General features: G+C 40.5%; 1 protein-coding gene across 1 annotated transcript; it reads right to left on the reverse strand.

Moving 5' to 3' along the window:
• Positions 1-9,059: 9,059 nt before the first annotated feature.
• LOC104542760 (putative methyltransferase KIAA1456) lies at positions 9,060-25,156 on the reverse strand. The gene is given in 5 exon segments (XM_010187182.1): positions 9,060-9,364; positions 9,920-10,099; positions 22,350-22,523; positions 24,283-24,288; positions 25,009-25,156. Coding segments are annotated over 5 exon segments (813 nt in total).
• Positions 25,157-25,749: the final 593 nt, after the last annotated feature.

The following is a 25,749-nucleotide window of genomic DNA, read 5'->3' on the forward strand; positions in this document are numbered from 1 at the left end:
TGCTGCACACTGACAAATGAGGCTGATGGGAATGCATGAGCTGGTCGTTGTCAGAAACGAAAAGGAGTTTTCTGTCATTTCTTCCTCTGATAGGGCTACCACATAATACTTTTATCAGAAAAGCAGAATTGATAAGCAAGGGTCTCCCAGGGTGGGCATGGCTGCCTCTGCAGCACTGTGGTGGGCCTACGCTGGGTGCTGCACACCTGCTGCACAGATCAAGTGGGAGAGGCAGCACAGATAGACTTTTAACCACTGAATAGCACAGGACCAACCTCTAGATGATCCATTTCTTCAGGTGCTTTCATCTTTTGCGACCTGCTTAGAATGGCTTCTGAATTGCATGCTGAGAGGATTACCCTTGCTTTCATCCAGCATCACCTCCTGCTAGTTCCAAAGGAAAACTCCAAGCTGCTCCCACCCAGGTGGGACTTCAGCACTGAACAAGTCTAAGAGGTTGTGGAGGAGTCAGCTTCATGCTAGCACGGAAAGCCAGAGGTGAAACTGATTTTTAAAAAATGATCAAGAAACTGAAGGTAACAACTACTTTAGTTAAAAATTTCTCTGCTCTGCAAAGATCAGCTGTGCAAAGGGCAAGTGCTGCATTCAGACTTTATTCCTTCTTTCTAAAGCCCAAGTGTTAACTGCTGCGAGAAACATTTTAAAAATCACATTATTTTTAGACAACTCTACTTGAGCGTTAATCATAATAAACATATTGTCTGATTGGAAGACTGATTTTTAAAATGTATTTCGTTAAATAAATTCATCTGAGCAAAGCTGACATGAAGAATGTCCTCTTCTCTGCCAAAGTAGTGCCCTGATTATTGCAGGCTAAAAGGTAAGGTAGATAAGAGAAGAGTTCATTATCACAAATTTTCCTTCCAGTGCAGGGAATTCAAGATTATTACAGTTCATTGATATAAAATAATAGCTGTAATTTGTCTTGTTGGAAAGAGCTCTAGTATGCCTGAGCAGCTTTTAATCCTTCTTACTTAACATTTTTTGCCCGCGCTAACAATTAGTGCTGTATGAATTTGTTGCATTGGATTTCAATCAATAACCCAAAACCCAGAGCTGTAGTCTGCTAAACAAAAGTTGTCTTAATGTGACAGTGAAACGTGTTTCTGGATTTTGGAGGCCAAAATACTTCTCATGGAAAGGAAGGGAAGGAAAAAATGTAAATACATAAGCATGCAAAAGAAATTAACCTCTGTTGTCCAACGTACCCTGCAGGCTAATCAACAGCACGTCATGCAAGTTGCATGTCAGGAATTAGCTGCACATCACAAAATGACCAAGATTTAAAGCGTTTGCTATTAACACTGGGGAATTGACCAAAATTTTTTCTGTCATCAGTGAAATTATTTTCTGTCCAAATTAACTAGGACAACTGGGACCTAACCCAGTAATGCTGCTTTTTAAGCAGTGGATGCTTTGCTTGTCTGAAAAATGAGCCTATTAGCAGTTAAACAGATTGTCTTCTACAGTTGTGTACAGTGTGTGTGCTGAACTTCTGGAAGAAATTGTATACTGATGGCTTTGACATCTCTCAAATGGGAGTGAGACATAAGATAATACAAGCAGAAGGAGCCTGAAGCAGGTAAATGCACCACTGACATCACAGGCCTACCTGAGTTTCTCTTACCAGAGTTGCTGGGGGACTCATCACCAGCTCTGTCCTGGCACCTTCTTAGAGCTGATCTTCAGCCCAAGACATGGACTAGATTTCAGTATTTCACCATAGAGCCTGTCTTAGGAAGAAGATGCTATAAGATGCTATCTACAATGCTAGCGACAGCTGAGGTTGCTGTCCTCTGCTTTCCCACAGTAACGCAGTCCTTGGAGCGTCCTCCCTGCTGTGCCACAGTGCTCCATCAAAATCAGTCCTGGTCCAGCAGCAACATGTGTGGGTGGCTCGGCAAGACAGGAGTACTTGCAGCTTGGAGGACTGTCTGGTTTGCTGTGTCAAGTGAAACTTCTGCCTTTGCCACCATGAGGAACTTTATCAGGAATGTGCCCCTAATAGTCCTTTAAGTCACTTTCAGCTCTTAATCAAAATTACAATTTGTTAGTCCCATGGAAGTCCTGCGGTTACTTTTAACTCCTGGGGACCATCTCACAGAAGTTAGTCAATCAATATTACTATTTTTCTACACAGTCTTCTCAGTGTTATTCCCAAAGTAATTTCATGCCATGATAACTGCTGGAGTGCATGTTCCTAGCCCCACATTGTTCATGCTACCTTCTGCCCAGTGTCCCTTTGGACCATGCCTGGGCTGTCCTTGAGATTTCTCCTCCTCTTCAGGTCCCCTTCTCACCTGGCTAGCAAGGGAGGTAAAATATCTGAAATTGCTTTCCAAGAAGAAAGGTGGGTGGAAAACAGCAGGAGCTGGTTTGAGAGTGGCTGGGAACAGGTCAATGAGGACAGCTACCAAAATGTTTGAAGAAAAGGCAGGGCAGAGTTTAGACATTTGAAGGACGGCTGTGAGGGAGATGTCTCCCTGCTTGGGCACCATTTGCCTAGGCAGGGATCTAAAAATATTCCCTGTAGGAAGTGAGCAAGGCTCATGTTTTTCCAAATGCTGGAGCACTCAGCCAGAAGTGGGAGAGCTGGATTCTGCACTTGCTCCATCTAAAAAGATTTAAACTAGGATGATTCATTTTGTTTCCAATTAATATGTTTATTTTAATATTACTTATTAATGCATTTTACTGTTACCTAGCAATGCATTTAGGAGGGAAGTTAGAGGTTAAAAATAGATGTTAAAATTCTGCCTCCTCGATGATGGAAATAGTTTCTATAGTGGATCAGTGGCTGATCTGTTTGAAGGTGTCCCTGCCTTTCCCACCCAAGTGTTCATATGGAGTCCCCAGGAGATTTGCCGAACCAGTGGTCTGCACAGCTGCATTTGAGGGTAACAGGAACACTGGAATATCTTAAAGTAGTAGTAAAAGGACAAACTGATCGTAATTTCCAAAAATGATGGTCAGTGAACTAGTTACTGCCTAATATTTGTAATTCAAATCAAGCTCGCTCACCTGACTTCCCCATCAGCCCATGGAGTTGGCAAGGCTCAGGAAAGGGCAGCTCCACTCCTTTTGTTGATGTGGTCCACTGCAGCCAAGTTTCATGGGCTAGCAGAGCAAGCAAGAGAGTTTGGTTTGGTGCATGAGAAGGCACTTGGTAGAGGAGTCATCCTGGGATATGTCTATGGCCGTGAACAGAAAAAAGAAACACAGTTTCTGCATGTTTCCCTGTCCTAAAACAGGGGATCTTCAGGTAGCCCCAGCACTTAACTCCCTTCAGCTCCAGGATGCTGTGTCCATCAAACTGCGTTTCCTTACAGCCACCAATGTCCAGGTCCTCCTGTGTGGCACAGTCAATGCTTCCTAACCCAGAGTCTTCCATTCCCCAGTATCCCAGAGCTCCTTTTTTCATGAGGACCCCTCAAATTCAGTACCTGTGATCCTCCAATCAGTCTTAAATCTTCCCACTCTTAGACTTCCTTACACCTCCTTTTCTGTCAGTCTGACACTAGAGTTGCCCCTTTTTGCCCCTGGGCCCCAACATGTGCCTGTTCTTGTTCGAGTCTCTCTTTGGCTGTGACCAAGAGGTTTCAGTATCTTCAAGAACACAGAATCCACCACCTCTCTGGGCAGCCCACATTGCTGCCCTCACAGGGGAAATACTTGCCTAATTTTCTAATTTCTAAGAATTTCTATTTGAAACCTTCCTTTACACATTTGAGCTCAGTCAGGAGACCCCCACTCAGCTATGTGGGCCTTCTGCCACATCCACTCAACTTTCCGCACATGAAATGAAGTGCTCCTGTGCTTGCTCAGAAGAGGTTGTGCACATGTGTACACATGGTAGATCAGCAGGCTGCAGTAGAAGACATTTCCAATTTTTATTTACAAAGCTGAATATGGGGGTAAAGGGAAAGTGCTGGCAGAAAAAAAAAAGACAAACTGTTGGGCTTTATTAGTAGGAAGCTTGCATTTAACTAGTCAGACTGGTTTTTTTACAAAGTGCCTTTTCTGTTCAGCTTCCCATAAAGGCTCTATGGCATCTCTGGCATGGCTTACTGTTAAAATACCTTGGATATTTTTAACCTCTTTACAAGCTACTGTATACAGTTATAAAGAGCAGAGTTTGGGTATGGGGCAACTGAAGCCTGAGAGATGGAGACCTACTGTGCTGCTCTCGCTCTTGGCTGATGCAATGTTTCCCCAAATAATTTTTCTCATTTTTGCCTAGGACAGTTTACTTTGCTGTGCTAAATGTGATGCTTTTAGTTGGAAGCCTGTGACAGGCAGTGAATGGCACAGTTTCACTCAGTACTGCCCATGTGGGCTTCCACGCAGGCAAGCTGGTGTTCTTTTTTTAAACTTGCAATAGTATGTTCATGTCAAATGATTTGTTGTGCCAAGTTGTGAAGGTGACACTTAGCACAGTCCTGATCACAATGAGATCTGAAAGGCATGCTAGTAAAGCACACGTTTTGAGAAATCCATGGAATATTTTCTGTGCTTTTTACCTCATGGAATCCTTCTGCAAAATGTTGTTCTCAGTCTCGAGTGAGAAGTAAGGAAAGGAAACCAGGAGCCCCATCAAAGAGAAGAAAGAAAGAAGTCAAAATGACAAAGCAGACAAGGACAGATCCTCGGGGAAGACAGGTATACTCATTAATTGTATTTACATTTCAAAGACAGTTAACTGCGATGTTCTCAATCATACCCTACACTTCGGTTCCCTGCCACACACCATGAATATTAAATGCACTTTGGAGGATAGAATAAGTGACCCAATAGGCTTCTTCCGCTTTTAATTTCATGGGTGATCTTAATTTGAGGGGTCAGTACAAATGCCTGTAGTAAGTGACAATTTTAGACCAATAATTACTAATTAAGACAGAAGGCAAGATGCTGGCTAAGGCACTTTGGAATAGATCACAGATAACCTTGCAGGAGCTGATTAACTCAAACACAACACCTCCTTAGGTGATAGCTACCAAATTATACTTGGAACAATTTTTGAAATTAAAAAGGATGAGAGAAGAGGATTTATGAAACTCTCGGCTGAGTTTTCTCTGGAGAAAGAATTTTGATAATAAGTGGGATTAACTGTTTGCCAATTAGCAGACAATTAGAAGAAAGGCATTTACCCAGTGGGCAAAATCTTTTATGATAGACTCACACTCATCAAACCTGTTTACGCCAAAGGAGGATAAACATTGCAGCGCTCAGTGTTTCCATCTGCTGATGTGAGCAGCACTGGGTGCTGCGGCTGTGCCAGCCTCACGTGGGTTGTGTGGGGCTCGATGGCACAGGGCTTAATGTGGCAAGCACAGAACAGCACACCCCAAGCTGTGCTCGTGGATCCTGGGATGGCTGTGGGTGATTTCCCAGGGGTCCACAGAAAAAATTAAGACCAGCACAGCAGCTGTCTGTGGAGAAAATTGAAAAATCTGTAACACTCGGGAATTTTTAGGGACCTGCAAATCAGAAAGAGTGAGAAGACATTGGTTTAGTTAATATCACTGTCTGTAAAGGTGATCACCATTGATAGATCAGAGATTGTGTTAGACATTGGAAGTTTTTCTGAAAGTGTTCCTTGGACAAGTAAGGCCTCAAATGACCATAAGACCTCCCATATGAGGAAAGGCTGAGAGGGCTGGGTCTGTTAAGTCTGGAGAAGAGGAGACTGAGAGGGGATCTCGTTAATGTTTACAAATATCTCAAGGGTGAGTGTCAGGAGGATGCGACCAGGCTCTTCTGAGTTGTGCCCAGCAACAGGACAAGGGGCAATGGTTACAAACAAGTACACAGGAGGTTCATAAGGAAAAACTTTTTTACTGCAAGGGTTACAGAGCACTGGAACAGGCTGCCCAGAGAAGTTGTGGAGTCTCCTTCTCTGGAGACATTCAAAACCCGCCTGGATGCGTTCCTGTGTGACCTAGCCTAGGTGATCCTGCTCTGGCAGGGGGGTTGGACTGGATGATCTTTCGCGGTCCCTTGCAGCTCTTAATATTCTGTGTGATTCTATAATAAATTCAAAAGTGGCAGATGCTGTAAAGAAGAGCTGAGCTAGGCTGCTGCTGTTTTTGGGTTTTTTTTTCTGTTGGTTTTTTTTTTCCCACACAGCTTAACAATGAATTTTTCCACGTGGTTCCTATGAAATTGGGATATGTAGGCAGCACTGTTTGACCAAAAGGCAGAGTGGGTGACGACCGTCTGATTTTTCTGCTGTTGTGTTCCATTCTTCCATCCTCAAAACTTCAAAGATTCCCAGTAGGATCCATCTCTCTGAACTGAAGCATCCACGAATCAGTGTTTAAGGCTGAGCTCTTCCCTAAGCTCCTTTCACAAGCAATGGAAAGAGTTAAGCAGGTGCTGAACTTGAGCTCTTTAATCCCAACAGCTCCTCAAGGTGTATTTCATTGTTCATCCTCTAAAGGGGCTATTTCTTGCTATTAACCACATAGGCAATATGGAGCACAAAGCTAGACTTACATACAGATCTAGTCTAGATGTCTAAATGAAGCAAGAAAAATTGTACCTTTCTATTCTGAAATCCAGCTCAGAACAGCAAAGACCAGAAGAGGAAAACAAATTAGAACCAAGCACTGCTCAGGAGTGCAGAGCATTTAGCTGCTCTATCCCTTGGTATAAGGTAGTGCCTACCCTGAGGACTACAAATGCCGTCTGTGATGTAGAGATGCAGGAATGAACTCAGTTCTGGCTTTGCTAGTGACATCCTGATAAAAATGAGAATTTCAAATAGAGCTCATGGCTTCAGAACATTTGTGACATGCATAAATGTGAGGAAGTATTAATACATGACCCATCCAACCAAATCCATGTTTTTACTTCCTTTCCCTGCATAGTCAGGCCTCTGTCCTAGGGCAGCTTCGTTTGCAAGAGGCTGAATTTACTCTGATTCCAGAAAGCACTCAGCACCCTCCAGAGGCAACCATCCTGAGTGGAAGCCATCCCGTGTGGAATCAGATAACCCATGCCTTAGGCAGCACTTTGCTACAGAAGAAGTAGTTTTTGCAGTTTGTTTCACTCCAAACAAGGACATTAACTCCTTGTTGAAAGGTTGCTTTTAGAGATGCTGACCGTTCTCCAGAGATTAAAATTCCTTCCAGTTCGGCTGGTCCTGTCCCTGTGACATTGATCTTGTTTGGGGACACCTGACCCAGAGCAGGCAGACTAGGGGTATCAGCATTAGGAGAAATCTGGTCGTGGCTCATTGCACGCTAGGGAAGAACTGGAGATGATGAACACCTTTTGTTCAGGGAATGTGGGAGCAGGCTAAAACATTCCAAGAGGACCAGTCACGTTCAGCTAAAATACCTGTGTTTGTTTCCAGGAAAACTGAACATCAGGTGTGCTTGGGGCAAGGACTGGCAGCTACAATGAAAGGCACTTTTCTGGTGTGCTATGTGGGTTAACAGCCTGTTGAACCGTAGGAGTGCAACCTCCTGCTGCTGCTTAGGGCACCCTGAAGCTGCACTGAAAAATAGGGAGATGCTGTCAAGTCCTTCTGGCAATGGAACAGTGTACGAAATGAAGGGAATGGTGTCATCAGAGCTGAACAGCAGCAACATTTTGTGACTGAAAATTATTTTCTTCACTTGCACGATACCAACATTTAGGGGAAAAAAGGAGCACTGCAGAGGCAGCTGTTACAGATGGAGGAGACTGATTAGCCCCTCTAGCTTTTCCACCTGAAAATACAAGATGTACTATGATACCGCTGATCTGAACTCCATGGGAGGAAGTAAAATAAATGTGATTACAGATATTATATCCAAATTGAATTAGAGCTGCATTTAAAAACTCAGATTACTGTACGGTTCCATGCTATCTTGGAAAACATGATACGTATCTGCTACTGACAGACATGTAAAGAACATGCAGGGGCTTATTTCTCAGAAAACAAGTTTGAGCTCTGACTTACTGACTCACAAATCCACAGAAAAAAAGGCAGGAAGTAATATTATGGACAGACCTCCCCAGCACATAAATAATCATTAGCAAAGCAGCCGTGCTGCTTGGGATTTTTGTTTGGTTTTCTTCCAAATATTTACATTGCAACCTTAAGCAAAGTTATTTAACTCAGTTTCTTTAGCTATAAAAATCAGATAATGAACCTGATCTTCTTTGCAAAAGGCAAATCTATAGACAAAAGCAGTAGTATTGGATGCTGATGTTAATAAATATTTTCTCAGTTGACTAGTGGTCACTGGAACACTTATTTATGCTATGCTCATTCACTGTACAGGTTCAAATGAGTTATTAAATCCTTCTGACTTGGCCTAGTTTTGCTGTCAGGGAGAAAGAGCAATCCAGGCTTTTGTGGGGTCATGTAGTGGCATATATGGAGGCAAATATCTCTTTATTGATTGTGACTGCTACAAGGCAATGAAAAAGATCTCAAGACTATGACAGTGTCATGAGTTAGTGTCTCTGCCATGAGAGCTCTATACACCTCATAATTCTCGTAAAAGACTGCCTGTCCAGTGCAACTAGAAGTATCATACAGGCTGACAAAGTGAGCTGTAATAAAATAGTGCATCTTTCAACTACTTCCGGCATTATGTTATATCAAGTGGCAGGGTACAAGTTTTAAAATAAAAAGTTGACATGGGTGGTTATGTAGTTATAAATGAATAACAAAGACTTTTAATGAACATGTGAAAAATAATTCAGCAATCACCTTCCAACTGTATTTTATCTATTTTCAAGCAACAAAACACTGCTGGCAGCTGTTTATGAAAAGGGATCAGTGTGCTAAAATGTGCTCAGTCTGGAATAATAACTCAAGAAAACCAATTTTCAATAGAGATGTATTTTAAGAACAAAATCAAAGAAAACGAAGTCACAGAACCTGAGACTTTTAAAGCAGTCTCCTCCTCATACATCCCCCTCTCCCCCAAAACAAACCCAAGGCTATAAAAAGCTTCAGGAAAGATGTTCAAAGGCGCTGAGCTTTCAGAAGGAAGAAAGTCTCAAAGTACCCTTTGTGCATTTCAATAAGGAAATTTCCACTAGATCTTCCACACTTCAGTCTCTTCTGCGTTCATGGACCAATTGGCATGGTCAAAGTATGAAGGGGTAATACGCAGCTCAGGAATGTGACGCTCAATCAGCTCTGCCAACTTCCCTTCTTTAGAAACATGGTGGTACCTCAGCCAGGCCCCACCAGGACCCTCCTGCTGCCGGCTCTGCATAGTCAGGGTGTGCTCATTGACTGCTTTCTGCAGAAAAGAGCCTGTTCTTTTGTTCTGAGGCTGGCAGAAAGCTCCTTGTTCTGGGTGATGGTCTATTTTAAGTTGCTGTCTGACAGCTAATTCTTTTTGATGTGAAATCAGGTCAGGTAAACACACTCCGATGCAATTGTGACGAATATTTGCAGCCATAGGGAGCTGTATAGTTGCTTGCCCTAATTCTGAAGAGCAACTTCTGAAAGCCTTTGGGCAGCGTGACATGGGCAGCACAGGTTTAACAGCCACTTCAAAAGCTATTGTATTTTCAAAACTTGGTTTGCAATATAGAAAAAAGTCAGAAGCACGTTTCGGAAAGCCACACTCTCTGTTTTTTTCAACTTTTTTTTCTCTGTTTAATTCATTCAGCTGAACACCACAATTGCAGTATCTAATGAGCTCTTCTTGGTGCCACTGATCACCCAAATCTAACACCGAGTCAAGTGATCTTGAGAACAGAGATCATCTCAGAGATTTCTCTAACACCATGCATGGCACTTTTTTCTCCCCTCCACAGGGGGAAGCGCTCCTTGCTGTCCTGTGCATTTCTGAAGTCCCATCCAACTTATGACAGGGCTGGTTCAAAGCCAGCTCTTTGTCCTCGTGAAGAATTGATTTTTGTTCTCCATGTGAGCACGGCTCACCCGAGGAGCAGGAAGGAGGTGAAGGGATCCAAGGAACAAAGACGTCTTGCTTTTCAAATCTTCTCTGGTTTCGCTCCATGGCCCACACATATATCATTATCTGGCCTCCTACTCTCAAGATGCAAGCCATCTCTTTTATTGCTCACATGTGCCTCTCTTCCGCTGAAAAATGGTGAATCACTAGAACAAAACAGATAAGGTGAATAAGTGTCCCTCGAGGCACTAATGAATACAGAGTATAAGGACAGGGACTGGCTCTGACACACTGGCAGCCAGTGGTTTGCACCACAGGAATACGTCATTTATCTTCCATTGTGCTATGTGTCATTGTACTATCTTTAACATCTCTAACATTGTGCTATCTCTAGCTCTAAAGAGTTCATATCACACTGACATTTTAAAAACACAGCAGAATTTAGAAATGCTGGAACAAGTGACATCTTTCAGATTGGCAATAAACAACACAACAGTCTTGTTTTCTCAATGAAAGGTTACCACTTGGTCAGTGGCAAAGCAACTTGACCCGCTTTTTTACCCTCACCTAATCTGCAGCCTGAAGGAAGCTCTTCTGAAAAGCTGAGGCCATGCATTGTCCTTGCAACAGCTGTGCCAGTGATCCTGCTGACGATACTCATTAAAAAAGGAGTAGGTTAAAACTGCATGCCTATTTATAATCCTTTATTGACAGACACCAGTAACAGAGCAGAAAAAATGAACAGTCACTTATCAGCCTGGGATACATTTAAATCATCAACATAGGGATGAAAGATATCTAGATAATTAGCATTTGTCTACTTCTGCCATTAACAAGCATATATCATGAAAGCAAATTAAATAATCCCCTCCTTGCTTGATAACCCTCCATACCACACACACATGCGTGATGTGGAGTATGTCTCATCATTACAATGGTGAAACTCACGCAGCACATCTTCACCTGAATCAGAACTGAGTTTAAATTTTACTCCCATTTCAATTAAAGATTGGCAATTGGTCTCAGGCTTTGGCAGGAATTTGCCAAATGGCAGCTCTGCAGGTTGGGTCCTGCTCTCAGACTGCACAGCTCTACAGCAATTCCCACATCAAGGTTGATTGGATCTTGGTGCACAGCAGGGACTTCAGCAAAGTTTCAGCTACATCAAGTGAATGTTACATGAGAAAGAAGAATAGGATACAATCCTGGAATAGTCCTGGAAAGGAAAGGGCACATATAAAGACACTAAAAACAAAAACCAATAGCACTAGTGATATTTGTCCAACCTTATATTTTCCTCAGTGAAAATGTCTGTGCATGTTTGGGCAAGTATTTCTCAATATATCACTTCAGGTTACAACTATGAACCAGTTTTTAGTTAAGTTCTTGAGGTGTTGGTTTCCACAGGAAAATAACAGATCTTTCAAAGAAAAAACGAAAGACGCAAGCTTTCAATTCTTTCTAGAAATGCAAGTACAGAAAACACCAGCAAAAGCTCTGTATGTGCAGCCTCTCTGTGTCTGTCAGGGCAGTCATTCACCATCAGATCTACTTTGCCTCAGAAAAAGAGACACTTAACAATTAAAAGAATAACAGCATGCAATCCAGCTGAGATAGGAAAACACTCTTCCCTGCAATGAATGATGCATTCAGAGCCTCAGCGGCAATGTGAAGATCAAAAGGCAAGCTTTGAAGAAATAGGGTCTTTTAACATTTAGTTATTCAGCTGCTCTGCCTGTAGGTTTCACTTGTTTGAGATGAACAGAAATAAATTCCAAAAGCTCAGGTCTTCTAGCACTAGTGGAGACATTGAGATTGAAACATTATGGCCTTTTTAATTAAAAAAGCATCAAGTATCATTTAAGAAATTACAGTGTATCAGTAAAATCTCACACTGAGTAAAATTTCAGTGTTGTCAAGATAAATCTGCCAGATAATTTTAAAAGCTATGGGTGAAGTATTCCATTTAAAAATGCATGACTCAAGGAAACAGAGCATCTGCATGGGGCAACATCACACTACCCAGAAATCACAGATCATCACACAAATTATTGCACATGACTGTTTTTAATCAACGTCAAACCTGTCAGGGTTCAAGATCACTGCACAGCCACATTCATCTAAAGCAGGAGGCTTATAGAAATATTTTATTTTTCCTTGACATTAAATTTCTTGTATGTTGAAACTGTGTTTAACCTGAACAATCTGTAGTGTGCAGTAAAGGTGCTGTTTCAGAGATGGAGTCGTTCACGTTAACTGAGGCACAGACACTCACTGAGGGCCTGATTGCAGCCCAGCAGTGACATGGGTCTGCTCCTCTTCCCTCCAGTCACAACAGTTCAAGTCGGCTTCTCCTGTAACTCCTTTCACATTGACAAGTAGATGGCACTGGGGATGATATTTCATAGAACCATAGGATGGTTTGGGTTGGAAGGGACCTTAAAGCTCATCCAGTCCAACCCCAATGCCATGGGCAGGGACACCTCCCACCAGCCCAGGCTGCCCAAAGCCCTGTCCAACCTGGCCTTGAACACTTCCAGGGAGGGGGCATCCACAACTTCCCTGGGCAACCTGTTCCAGTGTCTCAGCACCCTCATAGTAAAGAATTTCTTCCTAATATCTAGTCTAAATCATAGTCTAAACCCTTTCAGTTTTAAACAGTTGCCCCTGTCCTGCCACTACAGGCCATGGTAAAAATACTCTCTATCTTTCTTACAGGCCCCCTTTAAACACTGAAAGGCTGCAATAAGGTCTCCCTGGAGTCCTTCAGTGCTACACTCCTAGAACAATCTTTCACCAGCTGTTCAACATATATTAAGGTGATTTCCCATCATCCAAAAACTATAAAACAAAGGTCCAGATGCTTAAAAGTGTATTTGTCATAATGAGTGGTATTTTGAATGAAAGTTAGTTTTGTCCTAAATTACAACAAAACCAGAACCTTGTGAGTGATGAAAGCAACATCAGGGCAGATGAAACTCATCCTGGGTCGAAGCAAACGTCCCTCCAGCATGGGGCTGTGGCAGCAGCCAGCACCAGATGTTCGGGAAAGAAAGAAGGGAAGAATGGAGATGCTCTCTCCCCTCATGTCCTGCTGTCTCACCCACAGGCTGGAGTTTGTGTCTAACAGTCCGTGATGGATCTGTTCTTGAACTCACTTGTACTTCTGATTACACAAATTCACATGTCAAAGGAATCTGCAATTTACTTATATATTTTTTGAAAAAATGGTTCAATTTTAAATATTTCCCTGTGGTTCTCCTGTTGTAAGAAACCACGAAAATTTACTCCTTTTTCACTAATTTAACATCATTTATGGGTTCCAGGATGCTATCTCCCTCTCCCTTAGGAGCAGTATGATATATACACTTCTTTTATGACAATCCTCTCTTGTCTTAGGTAATGAGGCCTAGCCCATTAATCTATTCTCACACACAAACACTTTACACCTTTGATCATGCAAGAACCTTTACAAGTTCATCTATGTCATTCCAGAGATGGAAAAAATCTGAAATTCATGCAGCATTCAAGATATGGATGCACCAGCTATTTATCTTCTGCCATTCTTCTAGATTTTCATTTCTGTTCTTAATATTTGAATACTTTTTGACCAAGTCTGAACACTCAGCTATTATTTTCTCAAAGCAATGAAAATGAGCCTGATACTGACTTCAATATCTCTTTCCTGGACAAGAATAGAGGGTACCACTGTGCCCGTACACTTATATTTTTCTATGCACATTACCTAACATTTATACACAAGTACTTCTCTGCAATTTTGCACCCAGCCATTAGTTTCTCATCAGACATTCTTTTTGCAAATCTCTGCAGTCAGTAATCCCAAATAACTCTTTGTCACCAGCAAACTTTATCACTAGCCTATTCATTTAATTTGTAATTACAAACTACATAGGAATTTGTTGAACAGCAGCCTTTTAATAGGTGCCATACACTAAGTGTTCAACACTGAGTCTTTCAGCCCTCTCCACACTCGTCTGCTAGCATTTTACCCTTCTGGCTTTCCCTTTCAATTTTCCCTAAGAGTTTCTTCCTTTTTGGTAGTAAACTTTTATGTGCTGGATTTTTTTAAACCATTTTTGTTCCTAGCAGGAAGTTTGATTACGGTCACATTAAATTCAATGAGAGAATGTGGTTCTTGCACAATTACTTACTGATGTGTGCCTGACACCCTATTTCAGACTAATAAGAGTTGTTTCCCTTTTGTAGGTTTTCAGATTAATCTTTCCAAGAGGCTTCGTGCCCCTCTGTATCGTTGACACAACCTACATATGGATAATGGTGGTTTCTCAATATTGTGTTTTCTGTCCTCACAGCCCTCGCAGTCTCTCTTAATGATCTGTGGTCATTTCCTCCAAGTTTATCAGAGAGTTAGTGATATATACTTATTATTATACTGCTCTCCTCTGTAGCTGTCTACCTACTATGATTTCTTCCAGAAGGTTATCTTCATGCTTTTTTCCATAGAAGAATATTCAGAGCTTTTTAGCTATTACTCAACCCTTGTAACAAAAGCTAGAAAACCCCCTTAAGTTCACTGCAAAAATGGCTTTAATGAACCTTATATCATTATCATATAAACCAACATCATGCCATGGCGATGCGGACAAGTAGGACCACATCCAATTTTTTAAACATCCAAACAAACCATTGCAAAAAAGAGATCTAAGCACAAAAATATTTGTTTGGGGTGAGAACAGGTGCCTGTTAAAAACCACTGTCAGCTCTTGTAATAAATCAGGCATTCCTTTTCATTTTGGCCATACCTTCCGCTAGTATACCTAAAATGAGATTCTTCTCTTCTTCCTTTCATAAGAATATAATTAATTGCTCCTTCTCTTAATTTAATACTGTGACTAATCCTACTAAAAGGGATTATTTAGAACAAGCAGACAATGCAAGATACATTTTTGTGTCATTCAGCTGTCTTCAGAGAACAAAACTGAAAGCATCACAACTTTGAAATTTTTTTAGAAGTAATTTTCAAAATGAGTGGTTTAGGTCAGTGATTCAATTTAAACACTGTTAAACGGCAAAAAGAAATCTGTATAACCAGAAATTGCTTTTCTCTGTCAAATTTCTTTAGTGAAGTTAAATCCCTTCAGAGACATTTGGAAAGTATTTAAGGATCACAGAATCTTTATCTTGGAGACTCTTTTGTATATACTGTACATACACTTCAGATGTCACTTTATCTCTGTCAGCTTTAATAATAGGAACAAGTGGAACATATATAGAAGGCGTGATTCTAAGTTAAATATGATTTTATTATCTTCTTTATGGTGGTATCAAAAATAAAAAGGGAGGAAAAATACTAATATACCAAAGAATTATTTAAAATAATTACTGAGCAAACCTCAAACAGTGTTTCCATTAAAAACCTTTCCTATTAAGAACATCTCATTAATTACTCTAGATTGGAAAATTTGTTCCTTATTTAATTTTCCCACATTTATGGTTAGCATTAGCAAATGAGGATGCTGCTTTTATAAAAATCATTGTAGTTATGAAATTTAATTAACTTATTAAACTCTTGATAATTATATGCTTAATTTTAAGCATCTGATTAGCTGTACTGGTTTCAGTGGGATTACTCCTGGGTTTATATTAAGGATAATTCTGAAAAGCTTCTCACAGCAACACAGAAGTGGGGACACCTATAGCTAAAACCGGCAAAAGAGGTAATAAAATAAGGCCAGGTGGAGCAGCTGTCTTCAAGCTGTTCCCCTCCTTTGCTTCATGCCATCCCGGAGCCACCTGCTCTGAGCATGAATTACTCCTTGCCTCTTCGCGCCCAGAGCAGCAGGGTTTGCCTGGAGTGGCTGCTCCATTCCCACCTTCTGCAGTATCTCTGGCGTTCACCCGCTGGGCTCTCAGAGCTGGCTCAATCTGCTCCCCAGCACCATTTAATCTTGCTTATACACTTTATATTAGTTAGTCATTGCATATAGAGGAAACAATGGACCTTTCCTTCCCTCCTGGATGTGCTTCTATGTGCTAGGCTACAGGATTAGGCTCCTCTTTCACCTCCTTTGGGTTTTTTGGCTGCAGGTCCCAAGGGATGGTGGTGGTTTACTCCATTCAATGCAGTTGGGTGTTCATGGACTGGGACAGGTCCTGAAGTATTGGAAAAGTGGGTTTAAAAGCCCTCCGGCTGAGGAGGAAAGTGAATCTAGCTCTCTCCTCTTCTGGGTGAATGCCCTGAGGACCTTGCTGCATTGGAAGTAGAAATTTGGCCCTATGGAACTTTATTTAGTGAAGAAGGCTTAAATGTGCACCCAGCTCAGGTGCCTGAATCCCTTTTTGTATCCATTCTGGGTCTCAATGTCTTACTCAGCAGGAGGATAAGCTTTTGGTAGTACAGAGTGAAAGCCCCATGCTCAGGAGCCTGTTCTCAGGTGACAGCACAAACCTGTCAGCCCCATCAGGTGAAAGCTGCTCATCCATTCCTCCTTCCAAAGCCACAGCTGTGTTACTCTGCACCCGAGAGAGCAGAGGACAACAGCGGTACATGAGCAAGTTGTGCAGCCGGTGACAAGCTGTCACCACTTTTAATGACACCCAACAGCTGGTCAAGACCTTGCAACCAGGTAGCATGTTGTTAAGAACATGTAGGTAAGATTTGAAACAGATACACTGTCAACATGGTGACAGTAGTAAGGCCACAGCTGACTGTGGTCTAAAATAAATGATTACATTTAAAAATGCTGAGGAGGCTGCTGGCTGCTACTGTGAAAATGAAACTAAATCGCAGGGTGCAGTTGGAGTCTGCACCAGTTCTGCACTCCAGTAACTTGGAGGAATAGAGGGAACCATAAGGGGTAAAGCTCATTCTGTTGTGATGCATGTTTTTCTAAGAAGAAAGAACAACTCGAGTTTTCTGACCTGACCCTATCCTGAGATAACTATGTATTATCTACTGGAAATAAACTTAGGATAAATCAAATATAACTTGCATGAAAATATCAATGCAAGCAACAAAAAGCTCCTGATTTAATTAAGTGAGATAGAAATCAGGGTTCTTACTGTTGGTGAGAATTGCACTGACAGACAATGCTGTCCACTGACAAGCCCAGTGACAGCAACCACATGAATGACAGATAAAGCCTGCAGGTGTCAACCACAGGCTTGGGCTGCCCTATGGATCTTCTCCCCATCTCTTAGAATTTGTGATTACTAGCTTAAAAATAACTGTATTATTCACTTTAAATAAAACGCTAACAGTGGTGAGACCAAAGCTGAAATCAGGGCCTGCAGATGTCTCAGAAGAAGCAGAGGTACTCTGTGGGTTGCCTTGTAAAAACCAGAAAATCCCACTAATGGGTGGCATTTCTCCTCTGTCTCTGAGACCTCTTGTGATATTCAGACTTTGTTAGTATTTCACACCTCTGATTTCCATCAGGGGGAAAGTTCACTGCTGTGAGAGGAGCTGTATTAACATCAGGCAGCAACCGGTTATAGGAGAGTCAATGGGTTTTTCTCAAAAAGGCCAGGTGGCCTTTACATTAAAACAGATACAGAAAAATAGAGGTCGTTCATTTTCCAGCTCCAAGGCAGAATTAAACACTTGGCTCAAATGTGACCCAAATTGGTCTAATCTGCTCATAAAAGCCTTTTTGTATCTAAGGTAAATAACCTTTGCTGCAGTGTAAGATGATATTTTTTTTCTTTCCATGTCAAATAAAGATCAGCTTTCTTTAAAAAAAGTATTTTTGTATTTGAAGACTATTATGTTTCCTTCAGTCTCTTTTTTTTTTTTTACTAACAAAACACCATTCCTTCAGCGTCCTCTAATAATTCAGATTTTCTAAACATCAGTTATTTAACATGTCTCCATCTTGACTGCAAAATTTGCAATGCATGGTCCCCCAAAGCAGGTATGATATTCCACGTAGGATCAAAAATGCATGAAGCGCAGGAGGGTGTCTCATTCTTCTGCCTTCCACGAAAATGCTCTGTCACCATACCCCAGACAGGTATTTGCCTGGTTTCATAACACTACTCACACATACTTGGCCTGCGGTCCATCTTGGCTGGCCATTATTTCTCACTTTGTTCATTGAATGTTTTCTTCCCAACACAAGGAAGGGACATTTCCTTCCCTTCCTACATAGAAGCCATTCACAAATTGCTCAGTATGCTCTCTGGCCTTCCATCAAAGTTATTAATTAAAATTTAGGATAGAAGCAGATGTAGGGTGGGTCCCAAGAGCATCCCATTTGAAATGTGTCCTGATTGGACAGTGAACCACTGATCCATTTTGAGAAAGATTTCTTTTTCCATATTCTTAGCTCCATTTACTTACTTGAAACAATGACAATATAGTCAAGATATATAATGCTTTCTCCTGCTATCCTGTCTATTGGGATGATTTTCCTGTCAAAGGCAGAAAACAGATTGGCTTGCTCCTGACAAATACATGTTGACTGCTTCCCATTACATTAGAATTCTGTAGGCTTAAATAATGTATTCTATTTAAATTAGATTATTTAAATTATTTATTCTAGTATCCCTGCATAAATCTGTTAGACTGGCTTCCTCTTGATGTCCTTTCTCTTTCTTTTGGAAACAAGTGTTAAGTTTGCTTTTCTTCACTTGCTGGAGGTCTTAATCTGCTAGTTCAAAGTAGTTTAAGATTAATTTAATGATTTCCTAACAATTGGTGTAACCTAATTTATCTAATATTCTTTAAGATGTTATTTCCTTTTTATAGTCTAAACTCCTGTCCTCTGGTTAAAATTCTACTAACATATTGATGACACCTATTAACTTTTTGTAAAGACCAAAGAAAAATAGAACTTTCAATGTCATCTACTTGCTCTTCCTTCCTTTTTGTTTCCCTCTGGCTTTGGATGCATTTATAAAACCTTATCCTAGTTCTAATTCATGTTATGCTGTAGTCATCCTGACACTGGTTCTTTACATCATCGCTTATAATTATTCATAGTCATGTTTTTTGATGATTTCTTTTCAATTTCTATGGCATTAAAGAGTTCCTGATGCTGCTATACCAGACCTCATTATACTCTGTTTCCACTGGGACAGGTTGCTTGTTGTGCCTTTAATATTGCTTCTTTTAAGGAATGTAATTTTCTGACCACAGTGCCTTTTTGTTAGCAAAAGTAAAAAAACAAACCTGTTAGAACATAATCCTGATTGATCCTTAGGCAAAACAGAATTTAGGAGAACTGGCAGGTAGTGATGCTGTACCTATCTTGTTGTTATGCAGAAATAACCAGGGTGGCACAAAAATATGACGTTATTTTTATGAGCTAAAGAAACTATGTCTTGATGGCATTGCGATGTCGTGCCCATATTAATTGGCATGACAATGCAATATAACTACAGTGATATGATCTGTTGGTAACACTTGGTTTCTTCTTGCTCAGCGTCTCATTGAATTTTACCATGAAGACACAAGTTTATATAGTCAGGAAACTCTCCTGGACCTTTCATTTGGACTTCTTTTTTCCCCAGGAGACTCTTCCACCTTGTAAACTTCAAGAATTATACTATCTTTCTATCAAGAAATATGCTATTACGCAGACCATTTTCTCAGACAATGTAAATTAGAGGTCTAGGCAGGTTTATGTCCCTTTGGTTTTACTCACTTTCTCTGTTAAATTACCGTATGACTAAAAGATCACAGATTAAAGCAAAGTTAATTTTCACATATTGGTATTAGAACCTAGGAAAGTCATTTGATGCTCTTCGCTCAAGGAACTCTTTTTTCCCCACTGGGATGAAAAGTCTGATCAGGTATTTTAGTAATATAAAATAACTTCACTGACTGGAGTATCTGACTACTGACAGGAGAGGAAAATGTGATGTCTTCACCTTTGCATTTGAAGGAAAGAAATTACTTGTCTAAATTAATAGAAAAAGCTTCTTCTTATCCCTTGCCCATCTCAAAGTCCAAGAGCTCAGCATATACAAGGTTTCATTAACACAGAACATGAACTTTCCATATAAAGGAGAAAGCCACCTTGTTAGAGGTAAAGTAATGATAAAAAAATCAGTCCTGCATTATGATTTGGAACAATTCCTTAGCCAAAGTGGGAACATAAGTGCCAGTCCTCCTTCCCTTACTGCATGTGGCAGAAATCCTACTTATTTCAATAATACAGGAATGGCTTCATCATGCTAACAATAACAAAGCCATCACTATAGGACAAAGGGGATGATTTCTGTTGTTCAATGATATTAAATCTCAAATCAAATTATGCTATGAATGCACTGGGAAAGTGAGTACGATTTCTTTCTTAAGGTAGTAAAAACATTGTGGAATTAACTGCATATTCACAGGGAAAATCTGTCTCCTTGAACATAAAGTTAAGCATTCGAAAGCAGCGTATTCTAAACTTTTACTGATACATCATGTTCAGATTTGTTTCTTGTCAGTATTGGTTATTCCATTCACACAACTGGCAAAAATCCTTAATTATATATGTATACACAGTAGGTGTTGAGTACAAGGAAAAATCATCAAGTTAGGCTTGACACTCTTCTGCCAATATTTCCTACTACAGACCTGGCTTTAGAACACCCACAGAAATTTCTTGCCTCCTTTGACAATCTCCTGAAGATTAAGTGAACATATGCTTACCGAAACTACACTATATATGCACTATACTAGTATTATACTATATACTAGTATATAGTATAATTCAACATACTATTTGAAGCTTTATAATGCATCTGAACAATATTTTTCAGCAATAATAGGGATACATGATCATTACTATGGTTCATGCATGATCTGTGATGGTAAAGGCTGTAACAGAATTAACACTGTTATTTGCAGCCATGTAAGTGCTGAAAGGGCCACAGTCCATAACTATGCAGTTGCACCTGTGGCCGAAGTGTCCTTCTGGATTACTCACCAATTCTAGCTTCTCACAGCAGCCATGCAGACAGGGCTTTCAGATTGCGGTGGATAGGAAGGTCTGTAGTTCTGCATTTCTAGCTGCAACTTCAGCCCAGCCAATCTGCTTTTCTGTAGACTGTTCACAAGGGCTCCTGGGGCAAAGACTGCCTTGGGTCAGATAACTTCTGAACATTGCCACATACCCTTCTCAACAGATTTGGCTTGTTCTTCGCTTCCTTACCCTGGATTTCCAGAGAAAGCCAAATCACCTTTGGGCTCACCATGGTTGTTACTCCACCTGGGCAAAGGATGTGAAAACTCAGTAATAAGGCCTGTTAGCTATTGCTCATGTTTCTTAAATCATGACTAAAAGATTTTTCAGGCAGTGTAGCTGAGCATGCTTCACAGCCCAGTATAATGGTGTACCAGAGACAATAATGCAGGCTCAAACTTCCATCAAATGTCAAATTACATGACATGGACCTAGACTTGAAAAGTAAAGTCCTTCAGGGCTCAAAGAAAGGTCACCTGAGACAGGGAGAAGAGGCTGTGTAGGGCTACTCAATAATTTCAAGAGATGTGAGGTATTAGCTTTGATTTAACAAGGCTTAGAGACTTTCACACTTCTTTGATTGAGAAAAAGAGAATAAAGTTTGATGAGCACTGTAATATGTTTTATTTACAGTATTGTCCAACTTTTAATCAGTATAAGCTTAATACTTAACTTTTAAAAGATGGTTGAGTAATTTCAAGACTCCCAAAGCAAAAGAACCTTCAGAATTTAGAAGAGAAAACAGTAAAGGCTAAACCTATCATTCAATTTCTTCTTTAAAAGTTGCAAAGACTGGTAGTTCCTCCATCATTAATTTACATTGAAAAGGGCAATTAAACAAAAGTATCCTACAAGAAATTAAATCTGAGGTTATTTGATGAACACTTTAAGGCAGTGGCACCACTGAAAGAAGCACTTCTGCCTGCTTTGTCATTGGCTGCTTGTTCTTTCTCTGCATTATCCCCTGCTCTTGCTGAAACCCGTATCAGCAATGAGGCAATGAGTAACTGATTCGACTAAAAGAAACCATTCTTTTTGCTGGTTGCTGTCCAGCTGGATCAGTGTCATGGTCATCCTCATCAGCACAAAAATGATGGTGTTGGCTGACAAACCATGGAACACAGGAGTAAAAAACTGCATTTGGAAAGGTACAGGATTTCATAGTGAGCTTTGGATACACTCAGTATTCCTAAGCAAGTTTTGTTGTATCTTCCTCCTGATAGAGCCAACATTTCAAATTTCTGCCATGTAATAAGGCAAAATTAAGGCTCTTCCTTCCTGTTTTGCACATTGTACTTTAGTTGTGCTTGGACCAGAATAAAACCGCTCATTACCCGTTTTGCAGTTATTCACTGAGTTTGCAACGATATACATTTCTTATGTTAGTACAGATGTACTTGGTCTACAAAACCCAAAATATTCTGTTAGGTCACTGAAAAACCCCAAACCTAGAAGAAATTAAATGCTTTAGACCCTTTAAAGGTCTGACCTATAGACACTGGCAGTGCGCAGAACTTACCAGCAATGGACAGGACAGCATCAAAGCACTCACTTTGATAAGGCAGATACAAGCTACGGCATAACATTTATCGATGGCCTTCATTTTGTGCTGATTCCACCAATGGGAAACAGAAGTTGCAACCCAGTTCATAGATTTGAGAACTGATGTGAAGGTATTTGCCATTTCGGCAACCTGAGGAAATAATGAGGAGGAGAAAGAAAGGCGGACATTTGGTGTCTGTGCAAAAGAAAATGTATTCCTGACACAAGCCACGATGTACGCCCTTGTCTGGCCTAATGGCTTGAAATTCTCTACCTATTTTAAGGAGATGATACAATTGCAGTGGAATTCAGACTATTTTTTTACCATCACAGTACAATGAGCACAGGCTGCTCCTTTCTGTCTAGCAGGCTCTCTGCTGCGTGACAGGAGGTGTTCAAGTGGGATTGCTAGAGAGCATTTACCTTGGCCTTCCCACCACATACAGGATCAAAAATATTTATGATAATGATGCTACTGCAATTCTGTTTGTAATAGACTCGAAATGCTAAGTGAAAGCATTATGTAGTGGGAGCACAGCACTGAATTATTCCTGTGTATTGAAATGCTGATAGACAAACTAGACTGCTAAGTAATTAAGTCACTATTAGACCAAACCATTAAATCCATTGTTTGCTGTTTTAACTGCTGCTAATTGCTGTCACCATGACAACAGCGGAATTTCTTTTTCTGGTATCTCCACGAAGTTTCCTTTTCATAATGGAGCCTGACACAGAAATTTACATCTTCCCAAACTGAAATACTTCTTGTGTTGAAACAAAGGCAGACATCTTTAGATACGAACAATTTTAATGTCAGCAGTAAAATGGTTCTTAGCTAAATTTTTGATAATTTGTTTGCAGAATTATCTGGATCTTAACACCAAGTGCATTTTAGAGAAGTGTCTTGACTTTGAAACCTTGCTTTCTCACTTGCATCATAAAAATCATAGTTCGGATTAAGATCAGGGAGGTAAGTGCACTGGGCTAACATAATACCCTGTACCTCGTGCAGACCTTAGTTCACATCATGTTTATGTCTATGCTTACATCAAACATTAAGCTTGGGTCAGAGCCCAGATTTTATCTCTAATTATTTTTTTTTAATTGTAGTTGTGTAGTCTTCCAAATACTTAAGTCCCAATACTTAAGTTACAGCCATGCCATAGCACGTATTCTGAAACCCTATGTGGGTCCCTATGTTCTGCAAGAAGCCTCCTAGCCCCATCAATCTCTTGTGCAATTTGAATAGGAGATGAATAATTGCTGAGCTGCAGATAGCAGTCTGCTCTGAACTGCTTGTTTAATATTAACTGCTGATCCCATCTCCTGGGAATGAAAGAAAGAAATCCAGAGAAAAGCTGGGGCTCTCTCAGTCCTTCCCATGCCTGACTTCAGCATCAGCTGAGAAGAGGTGCTGTGAAACTGTGCTAGAACTTGGTTAATATTTTACTCTATTTTCCAAGGAGAAAGAGGACTCCCCTGGAGCTCTGACTGGGAGAGAACTCCAGGACTTTTTCTAGTTTTCACTTTTGGAGGGCAAGGCTCCAGTATAAGCCAAACAACAGCTACTAAGTAAATTTCCTCTAATCTAACACCAGAGGCTGCTTCCAGGGATGGAGTGTCGTGGTTTAGTGAGTAAAACCAGGACAGAGGGGCAGAGGGCAGCCCTGCAGATAGACTCCTCTCCAGCGTTGAGGTTCCACTGTTGGCAGCTGTGTTTCACAGGGAACTCGTCTCTGGCCACGGATACCACAATAGTGTGCCAACAGCCTCTGGAGGCCAAAGCCCAGGAGCCAAGCTTAAATTGCAGCATTAATGAAGTCTAAAGTCCGTGATATTGGTAAAAATTCAATGTGCTGGTGTTTTGTATGTGTTTCATTTGTTCACATTGAAAATACTGCAGAATCCACCCAGATCTGGTAGGAATACAGTGCTCACTATTTTAGACTGTGATGTATTGGGAAAAGTATATGGTGAAGTTTGAATGACATCCCAGAAGTTAGTGTGATTAGCCCAACACTCAGTAATTTTTCACTTTTACAAACATTTTACATGTGTGTTGCTGGAAAGGACTACAGGTCCAAAAAGCTGTTTAGACACCAAACCTGAACATGTAGAAATGATGAGTTAATGCCCAGATCTCATCAGGGCAATCAGCATGTACCTACTTCTGGTGCAGTGGCTGAACCAGTACAGAGGCTTCCCTCATATTATTTAGACAATCTTAAAAACTTGGGGACTCACATAGTTTCCCAAAGCACTCAGGGCAGTGTCACGATACTTGCTTCAAATCATCCATACAAAATACATGTTCTAATGCTAAACAAGATTTCAAATTCCAGAATTATCAAACCAATACACAAACATTAGCATCCGTTAATGACATTTTAACAAAATTAGCAGCAACAGCGCTTCAGTTTAGTTCATCTGCTGGATACTGGGAAAAGTCAAATTGTCTTTATATACCTATGAACAGTGGAGCAATGTAGGAGGTAAATGTGATAGTCAATTTGGCCATTTTGATTCCACAGTTTGATTCACAGGCTCCATACTCTTCTGCCACAAATATTGCTTGATAGAAAGAGAGGACTTAGATTGTCATTAGCAATGTGATAAACGACCCCACTCATCAATACCAGCAATCAGGCTGCCTGGTTCCTGCTCTGAAACGAACTGTTGCACCGTTGGCCATGCCTTGTGGCATGTGTCATTGAAGTAAGGAGCAATTTTCTCATCTACATTATGAACACGGTACCCCTTGAGTTGGCTTGCCTCCTTCTCCATCACGACCAGGGCTAGGTGAACTCATTTAAGTCAGTGCAACTGTCCTAGAAAGAGGGAATGAAGAAAAACAAGCACTGAAACCCTTGTTACCAAACTACATTTCCTTTAGTTAAACAGTATGTCATTCTTTGTTTAGGAAATAGTATTTCCAAATATTATGTTTTAAATTGTGGAGGTTTTTAAAGGAAGAAAGGTCATATATTCTATGATTTTATACAATGTATTGTTTTCTTATATAAATCTGAAAGGAATTTTATGACCTACCACTCAGTGTTTATTAACTTGCCTATATTGTATTTGGAAGCTGTTAACTTTTGCTTCATAAAGTTTCCCATCCTTTTTCAGTCTACCCTTGAAAAAGATATTTTCTAAGTCCTCTGTTTAGAGACACATCTTAAAAAACAGCAACTGAAAATGATGATGAATACCAAAAGATGCTCAGAGTCTAAAAAAAAGGCTCAAAGAGGCGTGATTTCTCCTCTGCCTCATCCATTTTCCAGAAAAATCCATGCTTATGGACTTCCTATTGCACAATTCATTGACACCACATGTCACTGAACAAAAATCTTTCCAGTTTTCCAAGCATCCTTTTT

The sequence above is a fragment of the Mesitornis unicolor genome, unplaced genomic scaffold, assembly GCF_000695765.1.
Source record: "Mesitornis unicolor isolate BGI_N332 unplaced genomic scaffold, ASM69576v1 scaffold37350, whole genome shotgun sequence".
Lineage (NCBI taxonomy): Eukaryota > Metazoa > Chordata > Aves > Mesitornithiformes > Mesitornithidae > Mesitornis > Mesitornis unicolor.